Here is a 16,425-nt window from a genome sequence, read left to right as displayed (position 1 = left end):
ATATTATGAATAGTGTAATATACAGGAGACCAGAGAGCTGGATGACCTATTATGTACAGTGTAATATACAGGGGACCAGAGAGCCAGATGACATACAGTATTATCTTCAGTGTAATATTCAGGGGACCAGAGAGCCGGATGACATATTATCTACAGTGTAATATACAGGAGACCAGAGAGCTGGATGACATATTATGTACAGTGTAATATATAGGGGACCAGAGAGCCGGATGACATATTATGTACAGTGTAATATACAGGAGACCAGAGAGCTGGATGACATATTATGTACAGTGTAATATATAGGGGACCAGAGAGCTGGATGACATATTATGTACAGTGTAATATACAGGAGACCAGAGAGCTGGATGACATATTATGTACAGTGTAATATATAGGGGACCAGAGAGCCGGATGACATTATCTCCATAGTCTTATAAAGCGCTGGGCCCCTGTCCCAGGATTGTGGGGCTTCATCTAACAAATCATGTTATACATGAGTGAGATGATAATGGGGATGAGGAGGCATGATCATGATGAAGACGAGGGACAATGATGAAGATGATAATAAATACACACAATGATGATGAGGACAATTATACAAAACGACAATGATAACATGAGACAGAATGAAGATGATGATGAGTACAAACAATGCTGATGATGATGATGAGTACACGATGGTGATGATGATGATGATAAATACACACTATAATGATGATGATGGTGATGATGAGTACACACTATGGTGGTGATGATGATGATGAGTACACGATGGTGATGATGATGATGATGATGATATATACACACTATAATGATGATGATGGTGAAGAGGACAAGTATACTCAGATGTAGGTTACACATGATGATGATGAGTACGTACAAAGATGATGATGTTCATGATGAAGATGATGACTATACACAATGGTGATAAGAAAGTTAATAGGACACAACGTTTTTCCGGTAATAGAATATTTATGTTGCTGATAATTGATCCTGGTTGATACTTTGTAACTTTTCGGCCTCAGAAGCTTTTTTGGGAAATGCCTCAGCCGTGCAGTATCAGAGCGGCCACTAGGAGCAGCACTGAGGCCCCCCGCCTGGGTGAAGAGGACGACAAGCGTATGCTTCTATAAGAGTTGATCCAAGACTCGTAGACTGGAACATAGGTGTAGACCCCCGGGCGGTTTGGGAGGGCGCAGTCCTCTCCCCCGCTCACGATGCCAGCCTGGTACCAGTAGCCGTTCATCCTACACACCAGAGGACCCCCGGAGTCTCCCTGCACAGACAAGACCCCCATTACTCACACAGTATATACAATGGAACAGGTATAAACTTCTAACAAGTTATTCCACAATCAATCAATCAATCATTGGGGGGTTTTCCTGAGAGTCTCCCATGGATTAGTGGGGGTCTCACAGTGGTCACACTCTTATATGTACTCTCCCATGGATTAGTGGGGGTCTCACAGTGGTCACATTCTTAGCTATACTCTCCTATGGATTAGTGGGGGTCTCATAGTGGTCACACTCTTATATGTACTCTCCCATGGATTAGTGGGGGTCTCGCAGTGGTCACATAGTTATATGTGCTCTTACATGGATTAGTGGGGGTCTCGTAGTGTTCACATTGTTATATGTGCTCTTACATGGATTAGTGGGGGTCTCGTAGTGTTCACATTGTTATATGTGCTCTTACATGGATTAGTGGGGGTCTCGTAGTGTTCACATTGTTATATGTGCTCTCCCATGGATTAGTGGGGGTCTCGCAGTGGTCACACTCCTATATGTACTCTCCCATGGAATAGTTAAGGTCTCGTAGTGGTCACATTCATAGTCATACTCTCCCATAGAATAGTGGGGGTCTCGTGGTGGTCACATTCTTAGCCATACTGTCCCATAGAATAGTGGGGGTCGGTCTCGTAGTGGTCACACTCCTATATGTACTCTCCCATTGAATAGTAAAGGTCTCGTAGGGGTCACATTCATAGCCACACTCTCCCATAAAATAGTGGGGGTCTCACAGTGGTCACATTCTTAGTCATACTCTTCCACACTATAGTGGGGGTCTCGTAGTGGTCACACTCCTGTATGTTATGGTACTCTCCCATGGAATAGTTAAGGTCTCATAGTGGTCACATTCTTAGTCATACTCTCCCATAGAATAGTTGGGGGTCTCGTTGGTGGTGGTCACCTTCTCAGCCATACTCTCCTTAGGAATAGTGGGGGGCCTTGTGATGGTCAAATTCTTAGTCATACTCTCCCACGGAATAGTGGGGGTCTCCTTGTGGTCACATTCTTATCCGTACTCTCCCATAGAATAGTGGGGGTCTCATTGTGGTCACATTTCTACAGGCCTGCTCCCATGAATTAGGGGGTCTTACGGTGGTCACATTCTTATGTATTCTCCCATGAAATAGTGGGGGTCTCGTGGCTTGGTCTCTGTGGTCACATTCTAGGACTCACCGTGCAGGAATCCCTTTGCCCAGTTTGATACCCGGCACAGATCTGGTCACTTTGGATGATGGCCACATTGGCACTGGTACCCGATCCTATGTGATACATCTGGTCACATGATTCCCGGCTGATCAGCGGCAGCATCACCTCCTGAAGGGTCCTCGGGGATCCCAGAAATGCTGTAATAATTAAGAATTGTAAGAGTAACCTGCACCCCATGACAGCCAAGAGCACCCCCAAAATGTGACATCCCCCATCTGCCACCTCTATCCCATTGAAGGCTCTTCCCTAAGCAGAAAAGACAAGAACTTCCGGTCTAGCATAAGAAAAACAATGTACAGAAGACACCCTGGGCACCATGTCAGCTACTGGTTGGCACCACGCCTGGATGGCGCCATTCATCCCTTATTACCTGTAGTGAAAGGTGTGACAAGAGATTACCGGATTACCGAGATTACCGGGGGATTAGGGCTCAGACATCATTATCATGGCTGCTGAAGAGAGAGCCACAGTGCCCCCTAGTGATGGAGGTTCTGTATAACACCAGGACACAAGCTCAGGGAACGTGAGGGATGAAGATAAATCGGGGGTCACTCACCATCAGACTGTATCCGTCCCCATCCTGTAACATAGCAGCTTGTTCCTGGCAGGAAGACCATGGAGGCTGATGGTATACACACAGGATGAATATACCGGGTGTAGGTGACCCGTCTGGAGAGCTGGAGCAGAGCGATGTCACTGCCGCTACTAGGACTTCGGAACTGGGGGTGGATGACTATGCGATCCACCCCGACTATCAGTGAATTAGAATTAAGGTTGTCCAGCCTGTGGGCCCCCAGGATGACGGAGTACTGTGAGGGGGACCGGGACCTGAAAGGTGAAGAAACATAAAGTTATCACCAGACAGAACCTTCTGCCTCATTATATCCGGACAACACAACGTCTTAGGTCAAAGATGTCAGTGAACTACTCAAGGATCTGCCGCCAGTGACTCCTGTTACCTGGATGATGACTACACCTGCCTCACCCCAGGAGGAAACAACCACATTGGGGGGAACAGACCAGTCAAGTAGGACTAGGTCTATTACAAGCGGCTCATATGCTAGGGGGGCCCGCAGGTGCCCCTCGCCATATGCTGTTGCTTTGCAGTCCTCCTGATTCAGCTGTAGAAGTGTCCACATGTTCTCACTTTATGTGTGATCTCAGGGGTCCTGTGTGTGGTGTTGTACTTATTGTAATGGATGGTCCGAGCACGAGGAGGTGGATCCCCTGGATCACCAAGGAGTGCTGGCGTTCCTTCCCCGAGGAGTCTAAGGAGTTCCTGGATTTCACCAGCGCCCACCAGAAGGCAGGATGGATTTCACTGCAGGGAACTCCCAGGTCCCTACCCTCACAGAAGGACCTCGGTGACCACCAACTGAAGAACTGGAGTTCTGGAGTCTGGGACTAGGTGCTCTTCCTCTGTGGTAGAAGTGAAGTGTGGTAGACTGAAGCTGAGCTCAGGACTGGGAATGGACTGAAATCCAAATAGCTAGATCACTAGGAAGTGGCGGATAGCCAGGGAGCACAGACGTGGTCGCTTACTGACAAACAACAACTGAGCAAAGAGGTGAGGAGACTATATATACTCTCAGGAGAACATGCCAGAAGACTCCAGAGCCAATGGGCTGAGCTTATAAATACAGGTGGACTGGCGCATGCCTGCCACTAGAGGGAGCCCAATGCTCCAGGAGGCCAGCTCAGAGAAAGAGAAGCTGCCAGAGGACAAGCAGGCTGAGAGAGAGGGAGATGATGTAAGTGCAGCACAGCCCAGAGCAGGTAGGGGGTAACGGACACGGCTATGTGCCATTACACTTATGCACTGTATTGTCATTTATTTTAGCATAAGCTGAAGGGAATAAAGGGTTAACTTGTCTTGTCTATATTCTGCAATGTGCAAGTCTGCCCCCTGCTTGTTGGAGCTGGTCTGTACGGTTACCTCCCCTCTCTCAGCCTATCATGACTGTATCAAAGTTTAGCTCAGGAATCTCTCTATCAATGGACGCTTGCTCCCTGTAGCATAGAAGGGTGGTTGAGGGAGGACGGGTGTGAGTTCGACTTCAGACAGTTCACCTGTACCCAGTATTCCTGTGTATGGGTACCAGGTGTATCCAGAGCCAGAGAGTCTTCTTCCAGGACCCTGGCTGCTGTTCCTGGTTTTTACCAAGCTGTTGTCCAGAAGTATGCATTGCTAAACCACCAAGGGTGTGACTACCTCTGAGGAACTAGCCTGTCCACGCTGCAATGGTCATCATCTCAAGTCAAGTCCTGCAAACTGCAAAGCTGCTGGTTAAGTCCAGTCAAGGGTTGGAGAAGTTGTGTCTCACCGAAGGGCCTTTCTGCTTTCATTGAGTCCTTTATTCCACCTAAGACTCCTACCTGCTTCCAAGTTGGTGCCAATTATTTCGGCGTACACCCCATGGAAGTGGTGTGATAGCAAGATCGGATTCTCTATGAGTATTGGTTTCCTTGCCAGTAGGGTCCAAAACTTCCTGGAGACTGCCCCTCACCCATCTCCATGTTACCAGAGTCCTCCTATTCAGCACCCTAAGCAGAGTGCTGAACAGTGTAGTCATAATGTAGTGTCCCAGCACAGGCGGGCCACTAACTCTTTATGCACCTGGTCGCATAACTCACTCAGGTTCTTACAAATAGGAATGAAGTGAATCTGTACTGTTAGTTTTCTTTCCACTAGGTGTCACTGTCTGCATTGGGTTAAATTGTATTTGTCACGTGTCATGTTTTTTCCTGTCACAGGTGCAGGTCTTCTTTCCCTCTTTTTCTGCCCTATTGCTGTTCTTTTCTCTCTCACACTTACAGCCCCTCCAATTGCCAGTAGGCTTACTTTGTCCCTATAAAAGGAGGTTAGTTCCTGGTGGGAGAGTCTAGTCAGTTCAGAAAGAGAGAGACACGGAGAGAGTCTTCTTGTTCATGCAAGTAATGACAGCTAGCATGCAGTGCTAGACCCCTCAAGAGGGAGGACGTCCTCTGAGGATCACCTTGTCAACACCAGGGATACAGTCTACACCTCCCAGGGCAGCATATGTGAGCTAGGTATTGACCCCAGTAGGACAAAGCTGCTGATAATGCCTACGTATCCTACTGTAACGCACAGTTATTCTGGGAAATCCTGGGAAGTCTTCTCCACCCAGAGCAGGGACCTGGAACCTCGTACTACCCTAGAAGGATGGGTATCCCGACATTGTAGGGCATAAGACGGTCAGATAACAGATATCTATACGTGAGTATGAGTATCTTCTTCTTCTGTTCTTCACTATGCTATCCCAGCAGAGTACATGGCTACATTGGACAGGGCCCTCAAGATGCTCCTTTACTCTATTTACCAACTACTACTACTTCTTACCTGCAGTTGCCAAAGTATTATTCTATTGTACTGAAGATCTTAAAGAGTCACTGTCGTATTTTTTTTTTTTGCAGAAATCAATAGTCCAGGCGATTTTAAGAAACTTTGTAATTTGGTTTATTAGCCAAATCTGCCATTATCTGCATGTAAAAAGCCTTTTCCCAGGTCCCCCCCTCCTTCCTCTTTTTCATCCACTCTGAAAAATCTGAAAATTGTGACTTGTTGCAGGAGACGTCCCCTGTCTGTTCTAGGGAGAGGGGAGGGGGGAGGAGGAAGGAGGGAGTTAGCCGGCAGCAGAAAGCAGATAACAGAGGATTACAGGCACGGAGCTGGGTGACAGCTGTAATCGGAGCTCAGACAGGTCACTAGTGATGGTCAGAACAGATAACGGGTGAGGGATTTGTAGATTAACTCTTTGTTGTCCTGTTTTGGTCTTCTCTTTAGCTCTCTCCATAGGAGAACAATGAAGACAGGGGGGAGAGCTTCAAACTGCTTTTTCATGATAAAAATGCATTTTTCGGATAATAAACCCAATTACAAAGTTTCTTAAAATCGCCTGGACTATTGATTTCTGCAAAAAAAAAATTCACGACAGTGACACTTTAAGTAAACTAATGTTATCCTGGTTAAGCTTTTGGACTCTGGTCTGTTCTTGCGGCAACCACACCTCTACACCAGTCTTATACTTGAGTTATCTGAAACTCTGGAAGGCAGTGCCCATTTGTTTTTTATCCACAGGTACCGGGCCGGGGCTGAAGTAGGAGGACCCCCCCCCCCGCCCCTCTATGATGCGGCTCCATTGATTCTAAAGGAAAGGGAATTCCCCCCCACTAGGGGCGGGCCTGCTGGCCTCCAGTGCTTCAGCCCCGGCCCGGTACCCGTGCATAGAACGGCGCCGTACACGGAAACTGGGCAGTGGTTTCAATAAATGGACAGCGGCACCAACTTCACAGTGACTGCACCGTTCTATCCGGGGGTCATATTAAAGAGGATGTTCCTGATGGTACATTCTCTTTAACTAAGTTCTACTGTCAAGGTGTTTGATAACTGTGGGAGAAGCTAGTGAATTACTCAGGCGCCATGACCAGTGGCCCCGTCTGCAGACCCCTCAGTTATCGATGCGGGGAGCAGTTCTCTCCCTGCACATCGATGACACAATGGAACGGCCTAGGGCTGGTCGGAGGAGGGTAGACCTGAGCTTCCTGTCCTGCCAATCAGAACTTCCTGTGAAATGCAGAGCAGTGCCATTATCCCTCCCTACCTTACACAGCATCCAGACCTTACCAGGAGAGGTCAGAGCCTCGGAGCCCAACAGGAGCCAGGAGAGGTAAGTATTACAGGAGGGGGGTAATATGGTCTTTGCTCCCTAACCTGTGTCTCTACAACTACAACCCTCATCATATCCTGCTGCCAATCATGGTGGGAGTTGTAGTTTTGCAACTCGAGGTTCTTCAGAATGTTCAACTACCGCACAAGGAAACTAGTATCACATCTCCCTTCATATCCTCAACATTCTCTATTCCTCTGTAAGCATCAAATGCACAGCATGCTGGGAGCTGTAGTGATAACATGAGAGATCACACCTGATGGAATTAGATACAGTACATTAGATACATAGGCAGTATCGCACATGACAGGCTTAGATACAGTATAATAGTGGCACATTTTCCCCGTATGACAGAAGATGAGATACATTGGTCAGGAATTACTTACGAGTCGAAGCAATGAGCGGCGCTGAGCACCCACTGGTCGGATATCAGGGACCCCCCACAGATAGGATTCCCACTCATCAGTATACCGGCCTGCCACGGCCAGGCTCCCTCTGCTGCATCTGCCCCTCCGACTATCCTCCGGGAGAAGGACGGGGAGCCGCAGGCGGGGGGGAACGGCAGCTCCGGGAACACAACCGCTGGGAGGACTGGGAAGAAAGGAAAAGATATAAGATGATTCATATCACAGGCGTAATCACAGTATCATTATATGTTATTACAGGTGATTTATGGGGATTAGAGGAAATAAAGGCTGTAACATATATAAAGGTTTCCATCATGTCCTCCCTTTCCCTTCTTCCTCCTGTAACATATATAAAGGTTTCCATCATGTCCTCCCTTTCCCTTCTTCCTCCTGTAACATATATAAAGGTTTCCATCATGTCCTCCCTTTCCCTTCTTCCTCCTGTAACATATATAAAGGTCTCCATCATGTCCTCCCTTTCCCTTCTTCCTCCTGTAACATATATAAAGGTCTCCATCATGTCCTCCCTTTCCCTTCTTCCTCCTGTAACATATATAAAGGTTTCCATCATGTCCTCCTTTCCCTTCTTCCTCCTGTAACATATATAAAGGTTTCCATCATGTCCTCCCTTTCCCTTCTTCCTCCTGTAACATATATAAAGGTTTCCATCATGTCCTCCCTTTCCCTTCTTCCTCCTGTAACATATATAAAGGTTTCCATCATGTCCTCCCTTTCCCTTCTTCCTCCTGTAACATATATAAAGGTTTCCATCATGTCCTCCCTTTCCCTTCTTCCTCCTGTAACATATATAAAGGTTTCCATCATGTCCTCCTTTCCCTTCTTCCTCCTGTAACATATATAAAGGTTTCCATCATGTCCTCCCTTTCCCTTCTTCCTCCTGTAACATATATAAAGGTTTCCATCATGTCCTCCTTTCCCTTCTTCCTCCTGTAACATATATAAAGGTTTCCATCATGTCCTCCCTTTCCCTTCTTCCTCCTGTAACATATATAAAGGTTTCCATCATGTCCTCCCTTTCCCTTCTTCCTCCTGTAACATATATAAAGGTTTCCATCATGTCCTCCCTTTCCCTTCTTCCTCCTGTAACATATATAAAGGTTCCCATCATGTCCTCCCTTTCCCTTCTTCCTCCTGTAACATATATAAAGGTTTCCATCATGTCCTCCCTTTCCCTTCTTCCTCCTGTAACATATATAAAGGTTTCCATCATGTCCTCCCTTTCCCTTCTTCCTCCTGTAACATATATAAAGGTCTCCATCATGTCCTCCCTTTCCCTTCTTCCTCCTGTAACATATATAAAGGTCTCCATCATGTCCTCCCTTTCCCTTCTTCCTCCTGTAACATATATAAAGGTTTCCATCATGTCCTCCTTTCCCTTCTTCCTCCTGTAACATATATAAAGGTTTCCATCATGTCCTCCCTTTCCCTTCTTCCTCCTGTAACATATATAAAGGTTTCCATCATGTCCTCCCTTTCCCTTCTTCCTCCTGTAACATATATAAAGGTTTCCATCATGTCCTCCCTTTCCCTTCTTCCTCCTGTAACATATATAAAGGTTTCCATCATGTCCTCCCTTTCCCTTCTTCCTCCTGTAACATATATAAAGGTTTCCATCATGTCCTCCCTTTCCCTTCTTCCTCCTGTAACATATATAAAGGTCTCCATCATGTCCTCCCTTTCCCTTCTTCCTCCTGTAACATATATAAAGGTCTCCATCATGTCCTCCCTTTCCCTTCTTCCTCCTGTAACATATATAAAGGTTTCCATCATCTCCTCCCTTTCCCTTCTTCCTCCTGTAACATATATAAAGGTTTCCATCATGTCCTCCCTTTCCCTTCTTCCTCCTGTAACATATATAAAGGTTTCCATCATGTCCCTCCTTTCCCTTCTTCCTCCTGTAACATATATAAAGGTCTCCATCATGTCCTCCCTTTCCCTTCTTCCTCCTGTAACATATATAAAGGTCTCCATCATGTCCTCCCTTTCCCTTCTTCCTCCTGTAACATATATAAAGGTTTCCATCATGTCCTCCCTTTCCCTTCTTCCTCCTGTAACATATATAAAGGTTTCCATCATGTCCCTCCTTTCCCTTCTTCCTCCTGTAACATATATAAAGGTTTCCATCATGTCCTCCCTTTCCCTTCTTCCTCCTGTAACATATATAAAGGTTTCCATCATGTCCCTCCTTTCCCTTCTTCCCCCTGTAATATATATAAAGGTTTCCATCATGTCCTCCCTTTCCCTTCTTCCTCCTGTAACATATAAAGGTTTCCATCATGTCCCCTTTCCCTTCTTCCTCCTGTACCATATATAGAGGTTTCCATCATGTCCCTCCTTTCACTTCTTCCTCCTGTAACATATATAAAGGTTTCCATCATGTCCTTCCTTTCCCTTCTTCCTCCTGTAACATATATAAAGGTTTCCATCATGTCCTCCCTTTCCCTTCTTCCTCCTGTAACATATATAAAGGTTTCCATCATGTCTCTCCTTTCCCTTCTTCCTCCTGTAACATATATAAAGGTTTCCATCATGTCCCTCCTTTCCCTTCTTCCTCTTGTAACATATAGAAAGGTTTCCATCATGTCCCTTTCCCTTCTTCCTCCTGTAACATATATAAAGGTCTCCATCATGTCCTCCCTTTCCCTTCTTCCTCCTGTAACATATATAAAGGTTTCCATGATGTCCTCCCTTTCCCTTCTTCCTCCTGTAACATATATAAAGGTTTCCATCATGTCCCTCTTTCCCTTCTTCCTCCTGTAACATATATAAAGGTTTCCATCATGTCCTCCCTTTCCCTTCTTCCTTCTGTAACATATATAAAGGTTCCCATCATGTCCCCCCTTTCCCTTCTTCCTCCTGTAACATAAATAAAGGTTTCCATCATGTCCCCCCTTTCCCTTCTTCCTCCTGTAACATATATAAAGGTTTCCATCATGTCCTCCCTTTCCCTTCTTCCTCCTGTAACATATATAAAGGTTTCCATCATGTCCTCCCTTTCCCTTCTTCCTCCTGTAACACATATAAAGGTTTCCATCATGTCCTCCCTTTCCCTTCTTCCTCCTATAACATAAATAAAGGTTTCCATTATGTCCTTCCTTTCCCTTCTTCCCTCCTGTAACATATATAAAGGTTTCCATCATGTCCCTCCTTTCCCTTCTTCCTCCTGTAACATATATAAAGGTTCCCATCATGTGCTCCTTTCCCTTCTTCCTCCTGTAACATATATAAAGGTTTCCATCATGTTCTCCCTTTCCCTTCTTCCTCCTGTAACATATATATAGGTTTCCATCATGTCCTCCCTTTCCCTTCTTCCTCCTGTAATATATATAAAGGTTTCCATCATGTCCTCCCTTTCCCTTCTTCCTCCTGTAACATATATAAAGGTTTTCATCATGTCCTCCCTTTCCCTTCTTCCTCCTGTAACATATATAGAGGTTTCCATCCTGTCCCTCCTTTTCCTTCTTCCTCCTGTAACATATATAAAGGTTTCCATCATGTCCTCCCTTTCCCTTCTTCCTCCTGTAACATATATAAAGGTTTCCATCATGTCCTCCCTTTCCCTTCTTCCTCCTGTAACATATATAAAGGTTTCCATCATGTCCTCCCTTTCCCTTCTTCCTCCTGTAACATATATAAAGGTTTCCATCATGTCCCTCTTTCCCTTCTTCCTCCTGTAACATATATAAAGGTTTCCATCATATCCCCCCTTACCCTTCTTCCTCCTGTAACATATATAAAGGTTTCCATCATGTCCCTCCTTTCCCTTCTTCCTCCTGTAACATATATAAAGGTTCCCATCATGTGCTCCTTTCCCTTCTTCCTCCTGTAACATATATAAAGGTTTCCATCATGTCCTCCCTTTCCCTTCTTCCTCCTGTAACATATATAAAGGTTTCCATAATGTCCCTCTTTCCCTTCTTCCTCCTGTAACATATATAAAGGTTTCCATCATGTCCCTCCTTTCCCTTCTTCCTCCGGTGACATATATAAAGGTTTCCATCATATCCCCCCTTTCCCTTCTTCCTCCTGTAACATATATAGAGGTTTCCACCATTGTCTATCTTACTATCTGTTATAAAATGTTTCTGAAACCTTATGGATTGTTCCGGTCACTGTACCTAATAGAGTGTGCGCTCCCAGTCCCTACTCAGTCGCCTCCTTATCATCACAGGTAGTTTGCCGGGAGCCACCAGTATATAGGTGGGGTCAGGTCATGCACACTAGAAGATTATTTTATTCATGGCGTCTTTAGGAATTAAAAGGATTCTTATTACTATTATTATAATCCACTCACCGGACAGAAGTAGAACAGACAGCGGCCTCATTATCTTCTGTGTGGTGCTGAGGTGAGATGCTCTGCGGATGTTGGACTCATCTCTTTTCTCTGCTCATATAGCTTCTTGTGTGGAGGTCCTGGATCCTGGAATGTGGCCGGACCGGCCCCGGAGCCCGGAGGGTTAGACATTTCCTCAACTTTATCTCATCCGTATATTTACAAACAATGGGAGAACACGTGCCGGGAGCGCGGAGCAGCCGAGATGATGCAGTGTCACCGCTCAGCACATCAGCTTCATCGCTACAGTCACCTCTATTGTTCCAGGGATCAGCACAAAGAACTAGTCAGAACAGGTGAGATAAAGCGGATAGTTCTACAGAACAGATCAACTTCACCATCATCCTAAATAACTGCTGCAATGTCCTGTCCATAGGAGCAGGGTTATAGTAGTATATCCCTGTATATAGGTGGCAGTATTATAGTAGTTATGTTCCTGTATATAGGGGGCAGTATTATAGTAGTTATATTCCTGTATATAGGAGCAGTATTATAGTAGTTATATTCCTGTATATAGGAGCAGTATTATAGTAGTTATATTCCTGTATATAGGGGGCAGTATTATAGTAGTATATTCCTGTATATAGAGGGCAGTGTTATAGTAGTATATCCCTGTATATAGGGGCAGTATTATAGTAGTTATATTCTCGTATATAGGAGCAGTATTATAGTAGTTATATTCTCGTATATAGGGGGCAGTATTATAGTAGTTATATTCCAGTATATAGGGGCAGTATTATAGTAGTTATATTCCTGTATATAGGGGGCAGTATTATAGTAGTTATATTCTCGTATATAGGAGCAGTATTATAGTAGTTATATTCCTGTATATAGGGGGCAGTATTATAGTAGTATATTCCTGTATATAGAGGGCAGTGTTATAGTAGTATATCCCTGTATATAGGGGCAGTATTATAGTAGTTATATTCTCGTATATAGGAGCAGTATTATAGTAGTTATATTCTCGTATATAGGGGGCAGTATTATAGTAGTTATATTCCTGTATATAGGGAGCAGTATTATAGTAGTTATATCCCTGTATATAGGTGGCAGTATTATAGTAGTTATGTTCCTGTATATAGGGGGCAGTATTATAGTAGTTATATTCCTGTATATAGGAGCAGTATTATAGTAGGTATATTCCTGTATATAGGAGCAGTATTATAGTAGTTATATTCCTGTATATAGGAAGCAGTATTATAGTAGTATATTCCTGTATATAGAGGGCAGTGTTATAGTAGTATATCCCTGTATATAGGGGCAGTATTATAGTAGTTATATTCTCGTATATAGGAGCAGTATTATAGTAGTTATATTCTCGTATATAGGGGGCAGTATTATAGTAGTTATATTCCAGTATATAGGGGCAGTATTATAGTAGTTATATTCCTGTATATAGGGGGCAGTATTATAGTAGTTATATTCTCGTATATAGGAGCAGTATTATAGTAGTTATATTCCTGTATATAGGAGCAGTATTATAGTAGTTATATTCCTGTATATAGGAGCAGTATTATAGTAGTTATATTCCTGTATATAGGGGGCAGTATTATAGTAGTTATATTCCTGTATATAGGGGCAGTATTATAGTAGTTATATTCCTGTATATAGGAGCAGTATTATAGTAGTTATATTCTTGTATATAGGGAGCAGTATTATAGTAGTTATATTCTTGTATATAGGAGCAGTATTATAGTAGTTATATTCCTGAAAAAGCTGAACACACCTGCTTTGCCATCTCCCCTCTCCCTGCCATGCTGATTCTGATGTATCGGAAATAAACCACTTGCAGCTTCAGTCCGGTGAGTGCGAGACTCTGTTTCTTGACCCTGAATTATAGTAGTTATATTCCTGTATATAGGGGCAGTATTATAGTAGGTATATTCCTGTATATAGGAGCAGTATTATAGCAGTTATATTCCTGTATATAGGAGCAGTATTATAGTAGTTATATCCCTGTATATAGGAGCAGTATTATAGTAGTATATTCCTGTATATAGGGGACAGTATTATAGTAGTTATATTCCTGTATATAGGAGCAGTATTATAGTAGTTATATTCTTGTATATAGGAGCAGTATTTTAGTAGTTATATTCCTGTATGTAGGAGCAGTATTATAGTAGTTATATCCCTGTATATAGGAGCAGTATTATAGTAGTTATATTCCTGTATATAGGGGGCAGTTTTATAGTAGTATATTCCTGTATATAGGAGCAGTATTATAGTAGTTATATCCCTGTATATAGGAGCAGTATTATAGTAGTTATATCCCTGTGTATAGGGGCAGTATTATAGTAGTTATATTCCTGTATATAGGGAGCAGTATTACAGTAGTTATATTCCTGTATATAGGAGCAGTATTATAGTAGTTATATTCCTGTATATAGGGAGCAGTATTAAAGTAGTTATATTTCTGTATATAGGAGCAGTATTATAGCAGTTATATTCTTGTATATAGGAGCAGTATTATAGTAGTTATATCCCTGTATATTGGAGCAGTATTATAGTAGAATATCCCTGTATATAGGAGCAGTATTATAGTAGTATATCCCTGTATATAGGGGGCAGTATTATAGTAGTATATTCCTGTATATAGGGGGCAGTATTATAGTAGCTATATTCCTGTATATAGGAGCAGTATTATAGTAGTTATGCTTCAGGAAGATACAGGTGCCGGCACTGTCTGAATACTGCTCAATCAGTAGCTGTGCGCTGGAGTCGGATTAAGGGCTAATAAACTGCACTGGTAAGTAGCCGCGGTGCTCGAACAGAGACAAGGGCAGTATGGTGTATAAAATAGAAAATAAGTCCAAGCACTCACCGGATGAAGGGATCTCTTAGTGTGTTTATTCAAGACATCAAGACATCAAGACTTGACAAAGCGCTGAGGCGCGAAACAGTTGTCTGCTACACGCTCCTGCACCCTTGCCACCGCTCCCTCCCTGTGATGTCTTGAATAAACGCACTAAGAGATCCCTTCATCCGGTGAGTGCTTGGACTTATTTTCTATTTTATACACATTATAGTAGTTATATCCCTGTATATAGGAGCAGTATTATAGTAGTTATATTCCTGTATATAGAAGCAGTATTATAGTAGTTATATTCCTGTATATAGGAGCAGTATTATAGTAGTATATTCCTGTATATAGGGGCAGTATTATAGTAGTTATATCCCTGTATATAGGAGCAGTATTACAGTAGTATATTCCTGTATATAGGAGCAGTATTATAGTAGTTATATTCCTGTATATAGGAGCAGTATTATAGTAGTTATATTCCTGTATATAGGAGCAGTATTATAGTAGTTATATTCCTGTATATAGGAGCAGTATTATAGTAGTTATATTCCTGTATATAGGAGCAGTATTATAGCAGTTATATTCCTGTATATAGGGGGCAGTATTATAGTAGTTATATTCCTGTATATAGGAGCAGTATTATAGTAGTTATATTCCTGTATATAGGAGCAGTATTATAGTAGTTATATTCCTGTATATAGGAGCAGTATTATAGTAGTATATTCCTGTATATAGGGGCAGTATTATAGTAGTTATATTCCTGTATATAGGAGCAGTATTATAGTAGTTATATTCCTGTATATAGGAGCAGTATTATAGTAGTTATATTCCTGTATATAGGAGCAGTATTATAGTAGTTATATTCCTGTATATAGGAGCAGTATTATAGTAGTTATATTCCTGTATATAGGAGCAGTATTATAGTAGTTATATTCCTGTATATAGGAGCAGTATTATAGTAGTTATATTCCTGTATATAGGGGGCAGTATTATAGTAGTTATATTATTGTATATAGGAGCAGTATTATAGTATATTCTTGTGTATGGACAGTTCCTGACATGGACAGAGGTGGCAGCAGAGAGCACTGTGTCAGACTGGAGAGAAAACACCACTTCCTGCAGGACATAGAGCAGCTGTTAAGTACTGGAAGACTGGAGATTTTTAAATAGAAACCTATGTAACTTTCTGGCACCAGTTTATCTGGAAGGAAAAAAAAAGATTATTGCTGCAGTGCCCCTTCAATAGAATGAACAATTCTGATTATATGTTTCAGAAGCAAGCACAAGAACTAGCTGCACGGCTGAAAGAAAGAAGAGTCTCCTTAGAATCTGATTGGTCAGCCCATAGACAAAGTATCTTATCAAATTAGAACACAACTGATACAAAATTATGAAAAAAATCCTCGCAACATACAGAAAAGCTTCATGTTCCAGAACCCTTAAACATGCAGAGATTCCCAGCCCAATCACTGGCTTCAAGTGTAAGATTCCCTGCCCAGTCACAGGCCTCAGGTGTGAGATTACCTGCCCAATCACTGGCCTCAGGTGTGAGATTACCTGCCCAATCACTGGCGTCAGGTGTGAGATTACCTGCCCAATCACAGGCTTCGGGTGTGAGATTACCTGCCCAAATACTGGCCTCAGGTGTGAGATTACCTGCCCAATCACTGGCTTCAGG

The 16,425-nt window shown here is 43.0% G+C and overlaps 1 protein-coding gene across 1 annotated transcript; it reads right to left on the bottom strand.

Annotated features, from left to right (window-relative positions):
- Positions 1-316: 316 nt before the first annotated feature.
- On the bottom strand, positions 317-12,165 carry LOC138801647 (serine protease 33-like). Its single transcript, XM_069984688.1, has 5 exons — positions 11,909-12,165; positions 7,573-7,777; positions 3,055-3,326; positions 2,466-2,635; positions 317-1,279 (listed from the first exon to the last, which is right to left on the bottom strand). Exons 1-5 carry the CDS (start codon positions 11,937-11,939, stop codon positions 1,049-1,051), a joined length of 909 nt encoding a protein of 302 aa, XP_069840789.1. The 5' UTR covers positions 11,940-12,165; the 3' UTR covers positions 317-1,048.
- Between the last annotated feature and the right edge of the window lie 4,260 nt (positions 12,166-16,425).

This window comes from Dendropsophus ebraccatus, chromosome 9, assembly GCF_027789765.1.
Source record: "Dendropsophus ebraccatus isolate aDenEbr1 chromosome 9, aDenEbr1.pat, whole genome shotgun sequence".
In the NCBI taxonomy this organism is placed as follows: Eukaryota; Metazoa; Chordata; class Amphibia; order Anura; family Hylidae; genus Dendropsophus; species Dendropsophus ebraccatus.
The sequence above is the reverse complement of the archived record's forward strand: the minus strand, read 5'-3'. Positions and strand labels throughout refer to the sequence as shown.